This window comes from Epinephelus lanceolatus, chromosome 7 (assembly GCF_041903045.1).
Source record: "Epinephelus lanceolatus isolate andai-2023 chromosome 7, ASM4190304v1, whole genome shotgun sequence".
Lineage (NCBI taxonomy): Eukaryota > Metazoa > Chordata > Actinopteri > Perciformes > Serranidae > Epinephelus > Epinephelus lanceolatus.
This window is the reverse complement of record NC_135740.1, coordinates 22,306,708-22,330,320: the sequence shown is the minus strand read 5'-3', so window position 1 is coordinate 22,330,320 and position 23,613 is coordinate 22,306,708. Positions and strand designations below refer to the sequence as shown.

At 42.0% G+C, this 23,613-nt stretch overlaps 1 protein-coding gene and 1 long non-coding RNA gene across 4 annotated transcripts; both read left to right on the top strand.

The window, feature by feature from the left end:
* Positions 1-122: 122 nt before the first annotated feature.
* On the top strand, positions 123-15,292 carry rgs14b (regulator of G protein signaling 14b). 3 transcript variants are annotated; one of them, XM_078169296.1, is made up of 15 exons: positions 123-321; positions 5,158-5,179; positions 5,349-5,500; positions 5,635-5,727; positions 7,363-7,506; positions 7,610-7,783; positions 7,894-7,972; positions 8,089-8,189; positions 8,345-8,560; positions 8,829-8,902; positions 9,264-9,390; positions 11,175-11,256; positions 12,103-12,155; positions 13,635-13,713; positions 14,129-14,594. In XM_078169296.1, exons 1-15 carry the CDS (start codon positions 199-201, stop codon positions 14,407-14,409), a joined length of 1,800 nt encoding a protein of 599 aa, XP_078025422.1. In that variant the 5' UTR covers positions 123-198; the 3' UTR covers positions 14,410-14,594. The 3 variants fall into 3 exon arrangements, with proteins under 3 accessions (XP_078025422.1, XP_033489770.1, XP_078025423.1); XM_033633879.2 differs by having other exon boundaries at positions 124-321; positions 13,635-13,734; positions 14,129-15,292; XM_078169297.1 differs by lacking the exon at positions 123-321 and adding an exon at positions 2,105-2,253 and having other exon boundaries at positions 13,635-13,734; positions 14,129-15,292.
* Positions 15,293-16,043: 751 nt separating this feature from the next.
* On the top strand, positions 16,044-23,360 carry LOC144463803 (uncharacterized). The gene is made up of 5 exons (XR_013491799.1): positions 16,044-16,213; positions 22,407-22,518; positions 22,604-22,681; positions 22,776-22,829; positions 22,976-23,360. It is a non-coding gene; the product is annotated as an uncharacterized LOC144463803 (long non-coding RNA).
* The last annotated feature ends 253 nt before the right edge of the window (positions 23,361-23,613 follow it).

Genomic DNA, 23,613 nt, shown 5'->3' with positions numbered 1-23,613 from the left:
TTTAAGTCAGAGCCAAGCTACTTGACATTTCAAAGGACAAAATTTTGCACTGTTAATTAACTGTCCTGCATCACCTGTGTGGTGTGCTTCTGCGCATGTCAGGACTCAGGTAACAAGTCATGGCAGTTGATTAACTCTCACCTGTAAACTTCTTCATCGCTCTCGTCTTCACTCGCAGTGTGTTTGTTTCCGCTGAAGATGGTCGCCCTTAGAGGACTTTATCACAGTTTCTCCCGCCTGGCAAAAGTTACTGCAAAGAAGCAATTGAGGAGATATGACAAATGGTGCACCATAGCCACTGGCATCGTGGCGGACAGGAAGGTACGACAGTCATTTCACACACAAGCTAATTTGAGAGTGTATGCATGCTCGGCAAAAAATAAAGTGTGGTGTACAACCATGGGCGTATCATGAGACAATGGGCCCCTGTGCACAGACATGTAAAAGGCCCCACCACCTCCCCTGCATGAGACTGTGGTGATTTTGGCTCTTTTGTCAATCACTTTATTTAGGCCTATTTGTTACATGAAACCATAAAATATGATCTCAGTCAATTTTTTTTATAGAAGTAGACATTTTGTGTCTTTTTTTTAATTGCTTTGTGTCCCTAAAGTAATTTCATGCAGTTTTTTAATGGGAGGGGGGTTGATTTTGTGTCTTTTTGGTTGTTTTGTGTGTCTTTGTAGTCAGTTGGTGTCTTTTGAGGTAATTTTATACTTAAGATATAATACTGTTTTTTGGGGAGGGGGTGCTTTGCGTCTTTTTGGTCGCTTTGTGTCTCTTTGTAGTCATTTGGTGTCACCTTGTAGTCGCTTTGTGTGCCTTTGACTTAATTTTGTGGGGGGTTTATTTGGGGTGGGGTGTCCTTTTTGGTCATTTGTGTCTTTTTTTAGTGTTTTTGTGTCTTTTTAAGCTAATAATGTGGGTTTTATTCAGATAATTTGGTGTTTTGGTTGCTTTGTGTCTCATTGTAGTCATTTGGTGTCACTTTGTAGTCATTTTGTGTGTCTTTGATGAATTTTGTGGGGGGTTTATTTGGGGTGGGGTGTCATTTTTGGTCATTTTGTGTCTCTTTGTAGCGTGTTTGTGTCTGTTTGAGGTCATTATGTGGGATTTTTGAAAATAATCGTTTTGTGTCTCTTTGTAGTCATTTGGTGTCTTTGTTGGTTAGTTTATCCCTCTTTGTGGTTATTTTGTGTCTCTTTGAGGTCATTTTGTGTCCTTTTGTGTTTGTTTTGCCCATTTTGTAGTTATTTTGCATCTCTTTGCAGTTGCTTTGCATCTCCTTATGGTCTTTTTGTGTCTCTTCTCATCTGTATTAATTTAAGTGACATTTTGCAGGTAAAGGCAAGGGGGTCACCTTGCACTTTGAGCCCCTGGGCCTGTGCCTGGCATTAATCCATCCATGTGTACAATTTGCACTACGTATATTAGCCACAGTGAATATATATATCTACATTCATTTAATTGCTGTTGCTGCAGAATAATATTCATATAAAGTTAATTGTGAACTTCTGATGCTCTGTGTGCCAACCCTCATGGTAATCTGCTTGAATTTGTTTTTACAAAAGGAAGCCAGTTATTGTTAGAGAGATGTGAAGTTGAAGTTAATGCTCCATCTCAAAGTTTAGTAATGTTTGGAGAGTGCAACGAGTTTGACTTTTATATTGTAAGGCAGGAAAGCCCTCTTAAAATAAGTGAGGAGGCATTGTTTTCTACTTTAAATGTCTAAACCTCAGTGACTTCCAAGTAAAAGGAAACTTCAGTGTGACTTAAAAGGAGAAGAGAAGTGTCACATGCTTAAAAACATTCTCAGATGCAGCGCTGTTACTGCGAAACTGCCGTCTAGATTGTATAATGGCTGTAAGCTGTGTCAAGTAACTCGCACAGTGACTGTACATCAAAAGCAGAATGAGTGCGTTTGTCTTGTCTGTGTTCCCACATCATAGTGTTTCTCAAGACGTAGGCTGAGAACAGTTTGATCATAGTAACCATACTTCCTCTTTTGTGGCTTGTTGCTATGGCAAGACTTCCCTTCCAGGCAGGAAGTGACAGGACGACCCAAGTGATGAGTTCTTGAGTGTGTGTGTGTGTGTGTGTGTGTGTGTGAAGAGTGTGTTGGGTGTTGGGTGGAGCACTTTACTGTGTCCCCTGACAGTGTGCACATCGCATAAAAACTTCAGCTTGTAGTCTGGTGTCTGAGCCACCATGGCGAAGAACTGCAACGCTCTAGGGATTCCTGTTGGCCACTTGGTGAGTTGGCAAGCCTCTTGATAGTTTTGGTTTTGTTCTGCAGCTGTTGTTTGGGTCTAGTGGTTTGTTCATACATTTTTGCTGTATAAAGGAGGATTTATCAGCTCTTAGACGGAGTTTTTCAAGACTGGAAGCGTAGTGTGAGGAATAAGTTGTAGTTAAGTGTGTTGAATACCTGTCACCTGTAATGATTTGGCTCACAGAAATGTCTTTTTTTAAGTTTTAACTGCTTTTTCAGTCTGCCTTTTTAGCTGTACTCATGCTGTTGAGTTGACTCCGAGGTCAGAGTACCAAGAGAATGATAGTTTCATGTGTTAGCTTGAATTGTCTGCCTCGACTCCTCAGAGGTGCCAGAGCCAATCAGGCTGTGTGGCTAACAGTTGGTTGCTCTTGAAAACAGACCAGGCCTGCTTGAGTCAGAAGCGGAAACCAAGCCATGCCTGTGTGCCAATCTGTCATGTGTAGGCCGACTTGGCTCCGGTCAGGTTTGTGTGAAACTGTTACGTTTCTTGAATTGGTTCAGTTCTGCAAAAGGTGTGAAAGTGTATATAAAGATATACTTCACGCAGGCAGAGAAGTGCTGGGTGTTTCTAGAGTTTTTAAAAAAAGCCTGTCTGTGCTTTGCATTTTGTCTGATTGACAATGTTCCTATAAGTAGTGCTGCATCAAACTCTTCCCTCACATAGTGTGTTTGCATATTTTGTCTCTCCTTTAAAGGATTTGCAGAGAATCCTAATCCTTTAGACATTGTTCTGTGTTGCAGTGTGTGAGAATGAAAGGTGTGCGAGCAACACTGTGATGAATCATTTGCTGTCATTACAGTTAGTGGATGAATGTGTATGTTGGCTTCCCCTGTGAAGTGTGTCTGTAGGCACCGACATGTTGTGTTTTTGGAGCCAGAGTTTGAGAGCAAAAAAAAAAAAAAACGTGAAGAGGTGGAGTCACAGTGGAGCTCGCACCTGCAGAAACTGCCAGCCCATGTCGGCCTTATATGGACAAAGTTTATCAGTTGTGAACAGCGGTTGCCTTTGAGCTGTTGTCAAGCACTAACAGAAAATGACACTTTCTATTTGCGTGCACTAAAAATCCAACACATGCAGTATACTGTATTTTCTCACTGGCAATTTGTTTTATAGTGTGGGTGCAGTGCTATTGTGTTAAAGACTTTTTGACCATCTATTTCTACATAGGAGATAGGTCTTACTCTTATCAATACTAATATAGCTGACTGGACTCAACAGCATGCTGATTTTTGAGTCACATCAGTGGGTGCTGAGAGTTTTCTCTCAATCTCATTATGACATGTAGTTTTCTCTATGACTCAGCATTTGTCTCCGTTGCGTTTGATGTAAACGCTTTAAGGGTTATTCTAGAAATTAGGTTAAAATAAGGTGATCTCTATGAAAACCTTGACTTGAGTTAATCTAAAGAGAATATTTTTAAAAATACTTTTACAAAGCTAACCCAGAGCTACACTGATCAGGAAAGTTGAAGTCTGCTTTCTACAACCAAGAAAGCTCCATGTACATCAAAGACAGATCTTATCAATTCACAATAATGCAGATATAGATAAAATAATATTTCTGTGTAAGCACTCAGATTATGCCGCCTGATAGGTGGCAGATTTTTTAATCTTTCTTAATCTTATTTTTACCCAAATGGCATTCAGAGCGTGCATGACAATGTTTCTTCCAAGTCTATTTTTACACCCAGTGTACACTGTGTAGGCTAGTCTTCTGAGTCGCAACCTGCCCATAGACAGACAGAAACGCTCACATTCACACCTCTGGGCAAATTTTAGATGTGTAGACGGTGGGAGGAAACCCAGACAGACGAAAGGTCGTGAACTTGACACAGAGAGGCCTTGGATTAAAACCAAGGACTGTTGTCTTGTGAGCCACGTTTAAATGATATTTCTGTATAACTGGATTCTTGAGCAGGGTCTTGCTTGTGCCATTTTTGGAACTCAACACCAGTTAAAACCGATCCAGTTAACCTGCTGATTCTGTTTTCTGAAACAACTCCTGGGGGGTGTTGATCAGTGTCTACTAGAGCTGCAATGATTTATTTGTTGTCAACTATTAAATTAATTGTCAACAAGTTTGATAATCATTTATTTTTCTTAAGACAAAAAGTAAAAATTGTCTGATTCAATCTTCTTTAAATGTGAATACTTTCTGGTTTCTATGACAGTAAACCTAATTTCTTGGAATTGTGGACAAAACAAGACATCTAAGGATGTCTTCTTTGGCTTTGGAAAACACTGATTGATATTTTCACCATTTTCTGACATTTCATAGACCAAAGAGCTAATCGACTAATCAAGAAAATTATAACTAACATAATCGTTACTTGGCAGCCGTAATATGTAGGCCCCATGATACCTGATTGGTGTGGTTACCAGCACTGGTTTGCAGAATATATTGGCAGTATTTAAGTGTGAACTGAAACAGAACTTTTACAAGATGTGGATTTCTGTAAGCTCTAAAGCTGAATGAGAGCCATTGTCATCAGTGTCACAACCACTTCCTGTGAAAACAGCCTTGACTGATTGCACTACATTGTTACATAGAGGAAAAAAGCAAAAAACATGCAGCTGGTTTTCACATTTCACTTCCTAAATGTATGCCTCTGTGCTTGCTTATATGCGTCAATCTTCAAGTTCTATTTGGGGTACACTGTACAATGTGCATTAAAAAGCTGTTGCTGTAATGTTTAAATGTTTTTTGTTGTTGTTGTATGATTTACTTTTGATTGCAGTTTCGTAGAGAATAAATGACTTTAAATACAGTTCCTCTTTTGAGTATATTATCCATGACAGCCTCAGCGAGGTGTTTTCCATTTTATCAGATGTTTTAGTTTATTGTCGTTCCCTACCTTACCTCTCTGTCTCTCTATTCACAGAGCCAGGCAGTGTCAGACGGAGGTAAGCATGAACAACCAGCATGTGCTCCGACAGTCCTCTACATCTCGCAATCCTCCAAGCTGAAACGTGTCTGTGCATGACAGGAGAGAATATCTGATTCAGCCTCATTCTTGGTCATGCTTTTCAGTGCTGATAAATGGGTGTGTTTTGTGTCTGGATGTGTTTGTAGAGTTGAACATGTCTGCTCGCGGCTGTGGAGGCAGCAGCTCCAGTCTCCCAGGGACTCCCGGCGGAGACGTCACCCCAGCCAACAGTGTGCTGAGCTGGGCCGTCTCATTTGAGAAGCTGCTGGAGGACCCCTGCGGCGTCCGCCACTTTACGGTGAGACACACTCAGCAATACATGGCGTGTTATGTTGTAACTTTCAACAAGCTCAGGGATAGGTGTTAATAAGTGCTGGTGTTTTCAAACAAATTCTCAGGAAGTGTTTCACAGTTCTGTGTCTTCCTCCACAGACCTTCTTGATGTCCGAGGTGAGCGCGGAGAACATTTTATTTTGGCAGGCTTGTGAAAAATTCAGGAAGATCCCAGCCAGCTCCTTGAACGAGGTATGATGGGACTTTTTTTTACTCTGTACATGGTTAATCATCTTACCTGTAATTTGTGATTCATCATGATGTGTGTTTACTCAGCACAAGCTCCCTTTATAAATACTAATCTCTGGAATTTTCCTGAAACTTATTTTTGTAGTTGTAGACAACATGTTGAACGTTTACAATGTGAGCAGCTTGGTTGCTATACTGCTGTAATTGTGCCTGTGTGACAGTCAGGAGGTGCAGGTTTATTTATATTATATTACTGTTATTATGTTACAGTATTTTTATATGTAGTTAATCAGCCTTAAAGGTCCAGTGTGTAGGATTTAGGGGAATATATTGGCAGAGATGGAATGTAATATAGTAGGTATGACTTCTTTAGTTTATAATCACCTGAACACAAGAATTGCTGTGTTTTTGTTACCTTAGAATGAGCTGTTAATATCTACATAGGGAGTGGGTCCTCATCCATGGAGTTTGCCATGTTGCACCGTCATGTTTCTACAGTAGCCCAGAACAGACAGACCAAACACTGGCTCTAGATCGGGCCATACCTGTTTTCGCATCGGTCACTGTAGTCGATAGCCCCCATCTGCAATGACCAGTGTCGGAAAACCACTGATTTCTTTAACATGAACCTGCTTATTCAGTGCTTTTACCGGTTTAAATCACCAAGTCTGTTGTTTCAGACAGGAAGTGACATCTGTGGATAATTCATCTCACGGTAAAAACCTCATGAATGTCTAGAACTTAAGTTATCAGACAAAAAAGGTGAGCCGCATTAGCAGGGGTTGTGCTGGCTTCTCTGCTATGAGCCGAACAGTGTCAGACAAATGCTGATTTTTTTAAAAACTGCTTTAATAAGCATTTTTACCGGTTTAAATCCCCAAGTCTGTTTTGGCGAGGAGGAGACCTCTGTGGATAATTTGGCTCATGGTAAAAACCTCCTGAACAATGAACACTGAAGGAATTCTAGGCACATCAGAGAAGTTTGAGCAGGTTGCAGTCTGCAGTCCTCACTGCTAGATGCCATTAAATCCTATGAATCCTACACACTGCTCCTTTTAAGTAGCATTGATAAACAGCTCAGTAAAAAATGTATACATTTCCTGTTGACCTCAATGACGGATGAAGCTGTTGTTCAACCATCGTTCTTGTGATGTTTTCCTTCTTTTACACCATTTATTTAAATAAAAGTAGCCCGCTAGGAAGCTTAAAAAGCTGTATTCATCTTTTAATCTATTTTGTACCTCCTGGCAGACTTGCTGTTCGGTCAATTAAATTCTATTGTAGAAACAGGAAGTGCAGAAATTGACAGGGTTGTTGACTGTCCATGCATCAGTCGAGTTTCTGTGGCTGCTCAGCTCTCTGTGAAATGAATTGCCTTTTAGTGACTTATTGATTGAATGACTTCCAGTGTGGTTCCTTGGAAAGGGTCGATTTGATTCTTGGTACACTTAACAAGGAAAGACACCAAGTCGGTATACATATATACACACACTGAGTGGTTTTGTAGATTGGTTAATGAAAGCTGCATACTCAGCTAAATACTCAAACAAAATCCAAAGGGAAATTGGTTCAGTGTGTCACTGGGGTTTGGTTAAAAAGATGTCTCATTAGCTAAGAAACAAGCTGTTCTGTTCCCAGCTGAAAGTGTCAGCTCGCTCCATCTACAACACCTACCTGTCTGACAGCGCTCCCTACTCAGTCAACATCGATGACACAGCCAAGACAGAGGAGAAGGACCTGGAACAGCCCACACCTGACATGTTTAACAAGGCTCAAGCACAGGTTGGTGTGCAGTCCACACTCCCATATTAGCTCCGTAATACAGTGATACGTTGTCGGTGCCTCTGCTGACTTTGTGTGTGTATCCATCCCTGCTTTGTGTCAGATATTTAAACTGATGAAGATGGACAGCTACAGGCGCTTTGTGCGCTCTCCTCTCTATCAGAGCTGCACCTTGGCAAGTGTAGAAGGTAAACCTCTACCTCAGCTCTCCAAAGGGCCGGCTCGCATGGGATCCTGGGAGGACATGGCTACCAGAAGCCCCTTAAATGATAAAAAGGTGAGAGTGAGAGGGACAAAATGCACTAAGGGGAGGAAGGGGGAAACATGCAAGGTTTTCTTGTTTTAGTTATGCTGTTATGACATTTCTGGCGTCACTGTGTCAAACAGAACAAGTCGGACTCCAACAGCTTGCCAGGTGGCAAGAGTGCCTCGGAGAAACAGCGGCAGAAAAGAGGATCCTGGGGAGGTAGTGCCTGTCAAGTGGCAGATCTTGTGCTTCTGAGCTATGCCTTGATATACATCCTGTCACTTCATCTCACAATTTCACCCTGGCTCTCTTTTTGTCCTCATTGATAACAATAGATGCATCCGACATCCATGGTTCGGTCTCCCGGAAAGATTCCCACATGTCCGTCAAGTCAAGCAGCAGCGTGGAGCTCGGCTCCCTCCACAGGCAGGTGGAGGTCAGTGCATTTGTGATATCAGGACACACGGGGATTAAAAAATACTGCTCAAAGTCACAAATCTTACAGTTTAGAAAAAATTCATCCATAAAGTAAATTGTAAATTGTTTTGAAGTATATTTTTAAATCTTGGACCTTCTCCATCTGTGATGTAGAACGGCAGATCAACTCCAGAGCAGGGTGGTGGTGGTGGAGGTGGGAGTCGAATAGGAGTGGAGGGGGGCTACTGCTGTGTATACCTACCCGATGGCACTGCCTCCTTGGCCCCAACACGTAATGGCCAACCCATCAAAGACATGCTGGCTAGCCTGTGTGAGAAGAGAGGCTTCCCGCTGAAAGATGTCGTCATCTACCTTCACGGCAAGGACAAGGTGAGATCTTAGCTGCTCTTTCTGCAGCAGCAGCTGCAGCTTTAGATCAAGAAGCTGTTAAAAGATATCTACTGTACCCGACTGCAAAGTTGTTTTGCAACAGGCGGTATGAGAAAGATGACTACCCTCTTCCTGTTCTAACATCCTCTCAACCTCTCACTCCCTCTTTTCATTTCTCTAACTTATTTGAAAGTATCTGCAGTTGATGCTGACGTCTCTGAAAGTTACTTCTCTCTGTCTGACATGCCGTTTGTTCTCTTTACAACAGCCCTTATCACTGGACCAGGACTGCTCCGTACTGAGAGATCAGCAGGTCTCTCTGGAGCTCAGGGTGATGTTTGCGTGAGTCGACTGTTATTTCCTTCACTTCCTTTTTTTTTTTCTCTGCCTTTGTCACCACAGCAGGCTTTCCCACCCCCGTCCCCACTTCAGCAAGCCACTTGTCACCATATTAGAGGGAAGTCCTTGTGTTAACACCAGACACAGAGCCTGGCTCTCTGCGCTGTAATCATTTTTAGTCATCATTTGAATTACATGCATTATCAAATTGCCACATAAAATCACATGTGGATTTCCTGCTAAGGTATCATGGGGTGGCAGAGACAGGCTTCAAATGATTAGATTCAATGATACAATACAGCACTGCATTCACTGTTTGCGTTTACTGTGTGAGGGAGGTCATTGAAATGCATGTGTGTTGCAGGCTGGAGATTGCCTTCACTGGTAAGACAGTGGGGATCATGGTGAAGTCCAGTAAGACGCTGCAGGACACACTCTCTGCCGTGCTGCAGAAACATCACCTCAAGCCACAAGAGGCTGTGGTCACCATGGTGAGTGTCTGTATGTATGAATGGGACCATAATATGTCGTCAGCGCTTAAGTAGTTCCACCGAATAATCATAATTAATTCACGGTATCTGCGGGGTCTTAAAAAGTATTAAAAATTGATAAATCAAATGTCGGAAAATTAAGGCCCTTAAAAAGTATTAAAAAGTCTTAATTGCGATTTTATGAAGTATTAAATTTTCTTGGCATTCAGGCTTTGACAGAAAGTATCCATGAATGTATAATTTATTTTCCTCCTCGCGACTGTTACAAAAAACGATGTATAGGTAGGCACACTCGGACTGCCTCTCGGGGCCGTGTGCATACCTGTGCGACATCACGCGACAGCTCACGTCCAGGCGCCAAACAACAAAAGACAATAAAAAAGGAACAAAAGACAATAAAAAATCCTTCTCATCTTATCTGGGTTCTGTTGGATGTTTGTGCTCCATATATTTAATTGCAAACTACAACTGATTAGTAATTTAAAGATGCGTTGCTGCTAAGGACAGCTTGAAGTGGCGATGAGGTCTTAAGGTTTTTTTGGAAGGTCTTAAAAAAGTCTTAAAAAGGTATTGAAATTAACCGCAGGATTCCTGCAATATACCCTGTAATTCTAATAATTATAATAATTTTCTGCCTGTTGTAAAGGAATAATTATTCTAGTTCAATCAAACAAGTAATAATCTTATATATCTAGTAAGTACACATTTACACGGACATGAATAACCTGTTTATGAGACTTATCCTGGTTATGATCATATTCAGGATATAGTGTTTACATGAGCACAGAGAAATCAGGTTATTTATGTTCCCTGTATACATGAATACTAGTAACCGGGTTACTGACTACTGCAGTCTATTTGCAAAGGTGATGTAGTGTTTACAAAAACAAGCTGGCAATTGGGACAGGAACTGTTAAACAGTACACTGTACATTTACTACGGCTTTACAACTTAACTGCTAATTTCTTTTAGCTCTGCACGTATCTAATTTCTCTCTTTTTTCCTCTTTTATCCGCACACACAAATGTACACTGCGTAGTAACTCGCCTAAAAGCAGCTACACTACTCTAATAACAAAGGTCATCCACACTGATGCCAGCCTGTCACATCACTGCGTATAGCACAGACGAGCAGTGGAAGAAGACAAAACTCAATTTCCTCAATGCTCCAGGAGTGAGACCCTGTCGCTGCCGTCATGTTTTGTATTTCTCTTACGCACTTAGTTGAAGCCGTGCCTGCGCAGGTAGTCGGCTGCTCTCAAAAACCTGGTGCATAAAGCAGCAGTTTCCCAGTTGGGATAGGGTCTTATCCCGGTGTCAGAAAACAGGATATGGTGTGTACATGCTTACACACACATAAGAAGGATATTCCCGATCACAAACGGGTGATTCATGTCCACGTAAACGCACTCATTGATGACTCACCTCTACTTCTCAAAGCAGCAGACTTGTGCGACATTTTTAAATGTACCACTATTTAGACATTCTGTCCGTCTGTCGTCTGCCTCTCCTGCTTTCTGCAGCCGTTGCTAGGCAACCGTTTACGCGTCACCGTGCATGTTAATATTTATATCAAATCTGTAATTTTAATGTGAAAATGTAATGTCGCACTGCCATGTTGGTGGAATAAGTGACGAGGATGACACCATCTTTGTAATGCAGGGAGTTGTGTTTTCTCTGTCATGCATCATTTTCTGTGGGGTTTCTTCTTTATCCCCACAAAACTGTGCATCTGATTGTGAGTCAGCATCTGTCTGAAATGTCTTATTTCCTTGTTTGTTGTAGGTTGGAAGCGACGAGCCCGTGAACATGACAGGCCCTGTGTTCAGACTGGCCAATAAGACGCTACGGCTCGACAAAACTAAAGGTTAATACACTTGACCTTTTTAAAACGCAGTGTTTCTCTTTAATGGGACCCAGGGAGAATCATGTTTACATATTTTTAATAATAACTACACTGCTCCTCCAAAAGCACAAGCAGCCACAGGATGAAAAGAAACCCACTTGGCCAACGAGTAAATTAAATGAGTTCAATCAAACAGAGAAAGGCACATTCAAGCCCTCCAGCCACTGTTAGTTGTCGAAGATGTGGGCGATACATCAGTGCAGCTTTGTGTGTTCTCTTGTGCTGCCTGAGCCCTGCCTGTGCCTTCTTATTCGTGTAATTATTTCTTAATGGGTCCTTGAAGTGTTCCTGCATTTCTTGGTCTCACTTGCTCTTAGCTGGCGGCAAGGAGAAAGTCTTTTCAGTGTCCACTTTAGTGCCCTGGTTTTTCTGCGTCACTGTCTGCATGTTCCTTTTTGCCCACTCTGATTTCTTTGTGCGTCTCTCTCCACGTCTTCATTCTTTTCTGTGCGTTCGGAATGTCTGAGTCCATTTGGTTTGTTGAGCGCTGTGTCAATTTGAGTTCACTCACCTCATTTCCCAACTGCTGAGAGACCAGAACCAACTTCACTTTGGATCAGTGCTCCTCACCTCAGCCCCATTCTATGCATTAAGGAAGAAGGGAATGGATTAGATTGGAGTGGTTGCATCCCAGCTGGACCAGTTTAATTGTTGTCAAGAATATTTTATCTGGCCAATATCAGTGTTTAACACAGTGGGGAAGTAAGGTTCTGTTGCATCATCAGCAGTCCACTGATTATCTTTCTACTGGAAGGGAAGGTTCTGTCAGAAACTGAGGTGTATTTTTTGTGTGTGTGGTTTTAACAGGAAAAGACCAGACCAACATTTCCAAAGGCAGCGGGTCTGCTGCAGCCACACAGGTGAGCCAATGTTAACGGACTGCCGAATATCAAAAATAATGTTGTTGCCATCGTAACAAAACAAAAAAACATACAAGGAAAACTGCTGAGATTAGAGCTGCAACAATTAGGTGATAAATCAATTAGTCGTTTGAAATAAAATTAAATGGAAACTTTTTTGATCATGGAATAATTGAAATGAATGAAATATTTTGAATATTTTTTAAAGCAAAAAAGCCAAAGATTTGCTGTTGCTTGCTTCTTAAATGTTAGAATCTGATGCATTTCTTCATCATAAATGATAATAAACTGAATAATTTGGGATTTTTGGACTACTGGTTGGATAAAATATACCACCTGAAGACGTCACCTTGGGTTCCGGGAAATGACACAGGGCACTTTTCACTATTTTCAGAAATTTTATTGATAAAATCATTGACCACATTATCAAAAAAGCAATTGGCAGATTAATCGATAATGAAAATAATCATTAGCTTCAGCCCTAGCTGAAATGCTCTTGGTTATTATCAAAATAAGAACAGAATGAAGGTTTTCATTTGAAAGCAACGGCTTTGCACGAACAAGGGAGTGATGATTTGCAGGCGACCTTGGTGACAACCTTTGTTATATTCTTATTTAATTACCAAAAACGTGTCAGTGTCTTGCCTTTTTTGTAATCATTCAGTAGATAATCTTTTTTGTTGGTTATATTGGGAATAGAGTAGGAAATATTTTTGCATCCAATGAAATGTGACACGTTGTAGAACGATAGCAGAGAGTCATGTACAACTATGGACACTTTATTCCCATTACGGAAAATTTACAATGGCTGGCAGTATTGCACAATAGAACAGTGTTGTAGTCAAGACCACCCAAACCGAGACCAAGTCATGACCAAGACCAGGACAGAGAGAGTCCCACACTGCACTGAAATGTGGATCACGCCAATCATAGTCACTCCTCAAACTGATCCAACAGATCCAATTTCCCACTTTCCCTTTCATTCACCTCTTTTGTTGCCATACTGTATGTGCGTGTGTATCAGTGTACCAGTGTACAGTGTAAAATGATCAAAAGGCATTGCAGAGGTTAATTTTATGTGTGGGAATTCCCCTTTGTTTTCTATGAGCAAACAAATTCAAACACATATCAGTTTAACCATCTATATTGAACACAACTCACACAATAACACTTGTGCACAGGCAGTTTAGTGATATCCCCACTGGTCATGAAATAAAATCCATAGTCCTCTTTGTCTGAAACAGACAAGACCAAGTAAAAGTGCGGACTCAGTAAAGACCTACAAAAAGTGGTCTTAAATGTGCTTGGGACACATCTTCTGGACACCACCAAAATCACTGTTGAAAAGCATCAACATTTCTCTGACAAAATGTTTTGATTATGTGATTTCTAAAATTTGTAGTAAAGAGTGTTACTAGGATTTAAAACCTTGGAAACTTTACTTTGAACATTAATAACGCTTGAATCTTTTGGTCGCAGGCAGGAGCAGTGAGCGCAGGCGGAGGGGAGGCCCGATCAGTGCTTCAGACAGACAAAGCCAAGACTCAGCACAAGCCCAGTAAGAACCGCGACATGGAGGGTAGGACATCTCAGCAGCATCTAGTAGGGTTAGGCAACATGGCAATATGCACTGTAAGAGGATAGATGTTTGATAACTGTCACTGTGTTTTCCGTTCTATTTACAACAAGGAATCTATGGCAAACAGGATGTTTTAATCAATGTGGGGACATACCTTGACCTCTTGAGGTCGAGGGTTCTTTCTAAGAATCACTGTCGTATACATATTGATTAATAATAACATAATTGTTATTATTCTATATTTCTTAAACTCATTGAGAATACATTGTGTTGCCTAACCCTACTCCCAACTATTAAATGTGAATGCAGGAGGCAGATTAAAAAATAGCACAGTGTTATTTATTTATTTATTTGAAACAAATGTCAGAAATAGCATGATGTTTTTGTGTGTCAGTGTTTCTGGACATGCTGACGAGGGCTCAGGGCTGCAGGGTTGATGACCAGCGAGGCCTTTTGACCAAAGAGCAGCTGGAGCTGCCTCTGTTCCTGCAGCTGCCCTCAGACCGGGGACAGGACACAGAGCCAGGTGAACCTGGTACAACCAGCTCCTCCTCTGCAGACTCCAAAGAGGACAATGTGAAAGAAGAAGAGACGTCGAGTTCAGGTGGTGCAACGGCGGAAACCTCGAACTCTGCTGAGCCTGAGGCCAAAAACTTACGGGAAACAGCAGTTTGAAAGACTTGTGTGTGTGTGTGTGTGTGTGTGTGTGTGTGTGTGTGTGTGTGTGTGTGTGTGTGTGTGGGATGGACAATATCAGAAACTACGGCAAACATCTTGCAATGTCATGTGACCATCATGTCAAAAGATGGGAAAAATGGTCAAGCACTTTTTATAACTGTTTACAAATAAGCTCTGAGACAGCAGTGTGGTATCATCTCTCCTGATAACTTCCTCTTGAGGCAAAATGAAAGACGAAGAAGAAGAAGAAAGATCATGGCAAACATTAATAGTGTCATTTCAAAACACTACAGGTTAATTGGTAGAAAGTTTGCCATGAATTGTTTAATGTATCAAAAATGTTTGAGAAGAAGTTTCAGTTCAACATTTCAGCCTGAAGCCAGTGTGTTTGCTCGAGTGTTTCCTGACGGATTAATGTTGTACAGTTTGTAGATTACTTTGCTTTAATTTCTCACAGTCTCACATTTCAGGCTTTTCTTTGAACTCTAAGCAAAGACATGTTTCTGCACAGGACTGTCCAGAAGGGCGTATTGAAGTGTATTGCACTTTTTTTTTTCTCTTTATTCGAATTAAGATTATTGAATATTTTACTGAGATGAGTTTTAAATATTTTAAATTAGCAGTGTTCATTTTGTGTGCTTACTTAATGTTTTCAAATGGGTTGTTTTTTTGCGGTACTTCTCCATCTTGTTTGCTGTGATGGCACTTTGAGAAGCCCTGGTCAAGTCCTGTTTTCCCTTCTCACCTCAGACTACATCTCAGGGTCCAGATCATGAATTAGTAATCTGATATTACAGGGAATGAATCAGATGATGTGATCATCAGAAAATATCCCACAGGGTGTGTCCAAAGAATTAAAGTGTTTCATGATGAAATGTGATCCTTTCCATCTGTATTTGTTGTTGGGGGAAGACATCAGCTTTCAGCTTTCAGCTCTCTGTGAGAGGAAGTTTTTTGGGTGAATCACTGAGGTCAGTTTCTGGCTTGACAAATGCTACGTGATTTGATTTTATATGTGGGGCAGCCAGACCCCTCTGCCCCTGTGGAAAGGCTGCATGACTCATGCAGTGTAAAACAAGCCAATGTGAATCTTGCAGTGAAGGTGTCAATTGTAACTAGCTTTGATTACATTATATTATCCTGGGCGAGAAACCCAAAATGCCATCATGTAATGACGTCATTTTTGCACAGTGACGGCTGATCGTTGCAGCGCTGTGATTGGCTCTTTGTCCAGGCTTTGTAGCCAATGGCTTGCCTCATCTGTACACCGACTTGTTGCTGGAAGGTGTTTGTCAGGAGCCTAGGAGAATTGTTATGGGGTGCATCTGGCTATTGTATAGGTTACAAAACAAATTAGATGAGTCATCGATGGACTCATCTCCAACGATGATGTCAGCAGCATGTATATATCAGAGTACGTGACAGTATGTGGTGTGTGAATCGTCGCATTCACCCACTTTGTAGATTGGATTGTCTCTGAAGTAATTAACAATTAGGCAGTTAGCAGACGTGTGGAGGAAAACAATATTGTGCACTATATGATACCTGTTTGTCACGCCCACAGTTTCCGTCTGCCAGGCTGAAAACATTAGCATACAGAGCTGTGATTGGCACACCTGGCGTTTATATGTATGTGTGTGTGTGTGTGTGTGTGTGTCCATGCATGAGTGGTGCGTTGGCGGAGCTATGAATGGGCAGAGAGGGGTGTGCTCTCACAGACACCATAGCAGCAGTGGGATGAGGAGTGCCATCTACTCCACTGCACGTCTGTACTGAGAGAAGGAAGGAGGGAGAAAAGGAGGTGAGTGTCTGAATTTCCCCCAGGCGTTTGACTAATCTCATTTTTGGGGGTGATCGCTGTGCTTGTTCAGTCAGTAGATGTGTCTGCCTGCCCTTTCTCTCTCTGTCACTCCCATCATTCATCCTCTCCTCCTGTCTGTCACTCAGTGCATTGCTGTGCTTGATTAAACGTCTCGTGCTGTCTTGAGATAAACCCTCCTTCATCTCTTAATTCATAGAAAATCTCACATGTTATGCCAGTGCCTTTCTCCTATCTCTGTTTGCTGCTGTCAGTAATCGACATTGGGATGGATAACAAACAGCTTTTGAATATCTGGGAAGTGTTTATTTTCTGAACTCAATCCTCTGCTAATGGGAGCTCTGAATGGTGCTCACTGTGCCTTTGAGAGTCCTGCAGAGGAATACATAAGTGGTGTAAAACAAAACCCATCCATCAGATCAATGCTCGCACATTTACTGTGCGCTGAGAGATGCTGCTCAGCCAGTGAAGGACAGACTCTGCTCAGCGTGTTAAAAAATGAAAATGATAGTGGATTCATTAGCTCTGACTCAGTTATCAGGTGAGAGACACATGGTCGAGATGTGATGCAGGCTGGGAGCAGCTGTGTAGGTCGGCTGCTGACTGAATTCATCCAGCTGCAGGGAGTTGGTGTGTGTGTGTGTGTGTGTGTGTGTGTGTGTGTGTGTGTGTGTGTGTGTGTGTGTGTGTGTGTGTGTGTGTGTGTGTGTGTCACACCTGAGTGTGGCTGAACAGACAGCCCATTATCATCAATTACAGGACATAATGTCCTTGGCACTGTGAGCCGTCTTATTGTGCTCCCTACCGCCGGTGCACCCACTGTCCACATGCTCACCTTGGTGCTCCATCCACTTCTGTGTGCATGCATGTTGCTATATAATTATACACATCATGTGCATGTGATCTTCTGTGATTAGCAACAGCAGGGATGTAGCGAGGCGGCAATGTCAGGCCAGGCTTCAATTTCACCTCCTGGAGCTGAATTCTAAGGTTTAGTTGACCCAAAGGAGGAGGAGTGGAAAGTAGGGTGTTTATCACTCATGTCACAGCTGAAAGGACGTTTTCTGTCACCATTGCGAGATGAATGGATGAACACTGATGAGCCTCAGTTGGAGATACCATCGCAAGTCTTCAGTATTCACTGTCAGATAGGCCGACCTTTCAAGAATCAGACGAGATCTGCTCACTGTATTAAAAGCTCCTAGCAATGCCTAGTGACGTGGGCTGACCTCTTTGATTCATGCCTTAATCTGATATTTTCATTCAGCACCTGTAAAAGTTCCTTGGATGTGCGTACCCTCCACCCTGCTTGTTTCGACCTTTCAAGAAGACAACAGGAGCAATGATGTTGATGCAACCTGACCGTACTGTTCACTTTGATTTCTTTCCTGTCCTTGTGAAACTCCCTCTCTCTCTTTCACACACACACACACACACACACACACACTGAAATGAAGCTTAAGAAATCCATGCGATGTTTCTCAGTTGGGGAGTTAATTAGTGTTGACCCAACATTCAAAGATTCGAGCTGGGCCGATCTCGGTCTCTGCTGGTGTTTATGGATTCAAATCTTCAGGGCAGATTTTCTTCTTATGCAATGCAGATGCTCACATCAGCATTTTATTTCAGACCGTAAAGGCTAATTACTCCTATTAAACTTTTCTGCCTCAGTTTTATCATCCTCCTCTTGCACTGTCTCAGTCAGAAGTGAAGGTAGAAGGAGGAGAAAAGTGAAAAAAGACTGCGAGGCAAAATATTCAATCAGCTCATCCTTGCAGAAAGAGTTCTTGAGTAGCTTTTAAGGCCAAAGTCTCGGCTATATGCCTGTGTCCATGTAATAATGTATGAGCATTTTGGGCTTTTGTGTGCATACCACAAAGTGTTTTTGAATGTGTCACCTTGGCTGTTAGCTTGCTCATGTGGATTAATCGATGGAGAAGTGTTTCGCGAAGCTTTTCTACCTCGGCTACAAAGGAGACGCACTTGCACCCGCTTCAGTCTAACCTATGCGGCCCATCACCTCTTTGCCTCTTCTACAAAGGAGAGATTCCTCGTTTCACCAAAGACGGACAGACACAGTGACAGAGGAAAGCATGGGGAGTGACAGGGTTAGGCAAGTAGGCAAATCATTCTCATTTAGGTCATTTCCCTCAGCGAGCAGGTCAGAGAGAGCACTCAGGACCCACTGAATGCATGCCCTTCCATCAAGGCTGAGATTATCCTCCTCTATCCCTCAAATAGCTCTAATGCACATTTTAGAGTAAGTGCATGAGTACAACAGTCTTGTATACCCCTGGGTGTGCCAACTGAACCGACATGTATGTGCACAATAGGCCTGTACGAGAGAAGCTGGGAACACTCGACTAGGTCAGTCCCTCCGGTACAAAGCATTCAGTTCTAGCAGGTAGGCCTCGCTGAGGATCACATATTCCAGTCCAAGTGGGACTTTGTCATGGGGTGCCCCCGCAGCATCAGATTTGGCGCTGACGTCAGCTGTCACAGTGGGTGATTGAGCTGCTGTCGACTAGGAGCTCACTCACCCACTGTGAGTGAGCGAGCTCCTGTCGTTCAGCTCCCATTTATTCTTCATGAGCCCTGGACTCAATTCTTCCTGTGGAGCAACAAAAGATCAGGGTGGTAGATAAGTCTTTGTGAATTCAGTCAGATCAGTAAGTGACTTCCTATGTTTTATTTTGTCTTGGCTCCGTGGACACTTTTGCCTCGCCAGGCCAGACCTTGAGAGACTTCAAAATTATAAACATATTTTACAGGGAGAAATTATTTTATCATCAGCACTGTGTCTCTTGGATGCCTGTTGCTTATGGTCTGGCGCCTGGTTGCTGTCTTTTTGTAAAGCCCCAACCTCATCGCCCTGAGCACAGAAAATAAGAAGAAAATAAAAAAAATCCAGGCAGAGACTAGAGTCTGTGCAGAAAAACACACCATCACACACTTCTATTGGGTCACAAGTGATGAGTACCAGCCGTGCAACGACGCAACAGCTTGTATTGTTTTCACCTTGCGAGTGTGTGTGCGCGTGTGTCATCATACAAATTGTGGTCCAGGCAACACCCGTTGCAGTGGGATCTACCACAGAAGTGGTTTTGAGTATTTTGACAGGTGTCTATATGTCTGATTGTCTGTGAACAGATCTTATCAGCAGGATAGCCTCGCAACTGTGCAAGATGCAGTCATGAAACTCAACCACAGGTGTAGAGTTGGGATCAAAATGAAGGCTGACATTTAAGATGGGTGTGGTCGGAGGGGCCATTGGCTCCTCACATTGGTTTCAAGTTGCGGATTGCTGTATTGTGAGTGGAGTGATCCCATCCCAAGGTGGTCTCTAGTTGACAGGGATGAGTAAATACCAAGCAGCAACCCCCATAGAGTCCTCAGCTTCTCAGTCAGCTCCACCCCGTCCTCCTTCACACAGCCAGCCTCTGGCCCAAATATGGTCACTTCTGGCTCCGGCTGAAATGCTGAGCTCGAGGTTTTAAAATGGAGTCCACAAACCAAAGTGTTGTAGCTATGTCCATTATTTTTACAGTCTTATGGTCCATACATTATATCTTTAAACTCAATAATTAATTATAGTTTATTTGCTCTGAGGACCCTGAAAATGTATTTTCTCAATCAACTTGATGATGTTGTCCTAAATGAAGCAATGTCTTTCTTTCTTTCTTTCTTTTTTTGTTTTTTTGCCAAACTTAAAACAGTTTTGATTATTTAACCTGAAAGATTTCCATATTTCTATTTGTCTCTGTACTCTTTTTTTTTTTTCCAATCGACTTTGTTGAAAAAAAGACAGCCATCGAAGATTCCACAAATTGTCAAAAAAAAAAAAAAAAAAATACAAACGATAGGCTAAAATGAGCCATCATGGAAATATAAAATAAAAAGCGACAGCTGATGTATGGTGGATAAAATTATATTATTATTCACATGTTTCAGAGACTCCGTTAGATTAAAAAATTCTATCAAAAAACCTTTTTAATCGGGGGATGATTAGGCAAATTCAGATTTGTGGTTTCTCATAAAAATAAATTAATCAACATTGCTTACAAAATAAAGAAAGTTTGTCTCTGTACTTTCTAGGCTCAGTGAGACACAGATGATGTCACAAATTTCTGTGCCCTAATCAGGATTAAGCAACATTTAAATTGAAATTGAAATGTTTGTTTGGTCTCTGTAAATCAAAACTAATCAAACCATGTGCCCACAGTCCTGATGAAGCAGATTAGCTGAGTTTTTATTCAAACTCTGCCTGAATAATACCTACAGATCTGTTAAGCTTATTTAGTCATGAATATTTTATGTTGGAGAGAATACTTTAAGCCAGATTTTAAGGGGCTTTAACATGCTTTCACTTTACTTTGCCATAGTAGATGCCATTACTCAAAGACATGAAAAGAACCTTTTAAAAAAATGGCAAATGCATATTCCAATTTGTGACAAGTTTCAGGAAACCTAATGCAATCAACTAAAGCAAGGTCAGCACAAGGTCAACTTACTTGGTGTTTCTGAAGCTTTCAGCGACACCATGTGGACTTCCTTGACAGATTAAAAGAGCTCAGCACTGACAGCCAGAGCTCAGTAGGCACCCCTCTGGTGAAGAAAGCCACAAGATGCAGCCTAAAGAATCAGAAACACCAAGTAAGCTGACCATGTGTTGACAGATTTTTTTGCCAAACTGCTTTTTCCAAGGTCTAGAATGAGCCTTCACATTCACCTTTTTTTTTTTTTTTTTTTTTTACACATATCACTGTTCAGGTTCACTGATCAGTGAACCACGTCTTCTAAACTCTCTGACGCCTCACACTTCCATTAGGATCTCATTTGTCTCTCCACCATTTAAAGGCCCTACAGAACAGGAAACCAGTAACCCCCCCCCCGCCCCCCCCCAATCGACTCTGAGATGCCAGGAAGTATTTTGATTGATCTGATCCAACTGGTCAGATGTCAGACAGAAGCCGACTTTGACGAGGCAGCACTGAGATCAGTGGAGTATAAAAATCTGTCTCACGCAAATGGACCCAGCCCCAGAGGTGTTTTGTTCCCAGCCACCGGGGCTCCTGACACCAGCTGTGACTGTTGGCTGGTATTCATTGTGGCCTTTCAGTTTTGCAGACATTGTTTTTTGTGTCCTGCCTGACTCCCACTGGGTTTGAGGGTGCTGATATATTTCTGGCTTGAAGGGGAAATCTATTTCATCCCTTTATTTATACACATGACGTTTCTTTAAAGATTCATCTGTTGTTATTAGAGGAACTATTTGTCAATCTCAGTTTTATATAATCTGATACCCTGTGACGGCAGTGTCAGCAGGAACTGGGACAGTTTATTTGGCCTGAATCTGGGGCGTCATTCATCCCAACACTCAGCCAAGTCGGGCAAGCGGGCGTGGCCCAATTTATTTCTTCCAATGTGCCAAATTTGGGCCGATGTTGGGCCAGGTCATGCTGTGATAGTAGCCTTGTAATGGCATTGTTGGCAGCCAGAATGGGGCCAGTTTATTTAGCCCAAATCTGGGGAGTCTTTCAGCCCGACTTATTTCTCCTGGCGCTCCAAATTTGGGCCGATGCTGGGCCAGGTTGCTTTGGCTACCTGGGTAATTATTTTAAATTGAACTGGACCCATCTTTACATTATAACCTTCAGTAACATTAATATTTGTAAGGAAACAAAATGAGAAGCGTAATCATCAAGAAAAGACATTTTAACAGCAGCTCTGTTTCTGTGATTTCTAATCAACTTCAGGTGAAACAGGTGTGTTTTTCTCTCTCTTTAAAAACCGAAATGAGAGGCAATCACGGGAGCTGCTCTGTGTACTTCTCAGTATGACAATTAGCACCAAAAACATTTAGGTAAAACCCCTGAGGAAAATCATTCTGCAAAAAATTCAGATCAGTGAAAAGGCTGCAGCGGTGGGTCCCTGAGTCTGCGTTGCCATCTAGTGAGCAGAGGACATAACTGCAGATTTGTCAGCTTGTATGTGATCTCATAGTGACTGGTGCTCATGATAGCAAGATAAGGGATCAGTTTAGCTTTTTGTCCACATTGAAATGGTGCTAAAAATGAATGTGAAAGTTTGTATCAGTAAACATAAAGTAAAGAATTACTAAAATATCTTGCATACAACTGCGTGACTGCAAAGCTTCCTTCTCTTGTCTTTCCAGTTGCGCAACCACAGTATTCCAAAAGATATCATCTAATCCTATACCTGCATCTACACTCCCCCCTCTCCTGAGATAAATCTTCAAACCAGCCATGGAACAGAAGGCGAGTGAGGTATGTGGAAGCTTGAAAGACACAATCTTTGAGTCATGCTGGCGCTGTCTAATTTGATCCTCCCTGTGTCTTTGTTTCTCTCCAGTGTCCCTCCACCACCTCTCCTCAGAAGCACATGAAGAACAGGTCCAAATCCACAGAGGAGATGCAACAGACGAAGAAGGTGAGCTGCAGCCTGTGTTTCAAAGCTTATTTTTCACAGTTGCATACTTTTATACTCGGCTCATCTAATGTGACTGTCCTGTCTCACCTTACAGTCCTTTTCCTCACAAAAATCCCTACCAGGCAGACCAGAGCTGGAGAGAGTGAAGGTGAGCTGTTCAGGCATATTTCTGAACAGAGTGATGCTGTCATGCATGTATTTTTATGCCACTGTTTGATACATGTATTTTACATATATTTAAAACATGCAAATGTAAGCTGAGTTGGAGCTGTATTGCGTCTCCCTGTTTTTCAGGAGTGTCCCGACGGCTCTGACACGCCGTCGTCCTCCACGGAGGAACTGAAGGGATAACTGGAGGGACATATGAGTTGCCATCAAGTGACAAGATCATCATAAACACTACATACATTAAAATGTACATATGTACACAGGGAAACATAAAAACATTAGGAAAGGTAGTTGTGAACTAGATTATAAAAAAACACAAGCAATGAGCTTCTGATTGGTTGAAGGAAACGGTATAAAGACATGGTAAACTGAACACACAGACTCATGCACATTGAAACAATCGCATGTAAACAAAAGGACACCCGTGATGATGCTGTTTCATTGTACTGTGAGTATTGTATACATACCACACTGAACGTGTACTGACAATAAAGTGATGCTGTCGAGTGAATGTGTCTTTACTTTATGTCTTTTGATGTGATGCCAGGAAGTTGTTTTTGTGTTAGAGTGCGTGTGCATTGATCATACCTTAATCAGGATTGACACAACATGGGGACAACTAATGCTAGTTCTGAAAAGTCTGTTTCAGATCACTTCCTGGGGAGGGGGGTGGCTTTTAGAGATGATGTTCCCCTTTGGAGCCACAGACTGGGCCATGACAGGAAATAGCACAAACAAACCCCAGTTGAAAATATAAAACAAAC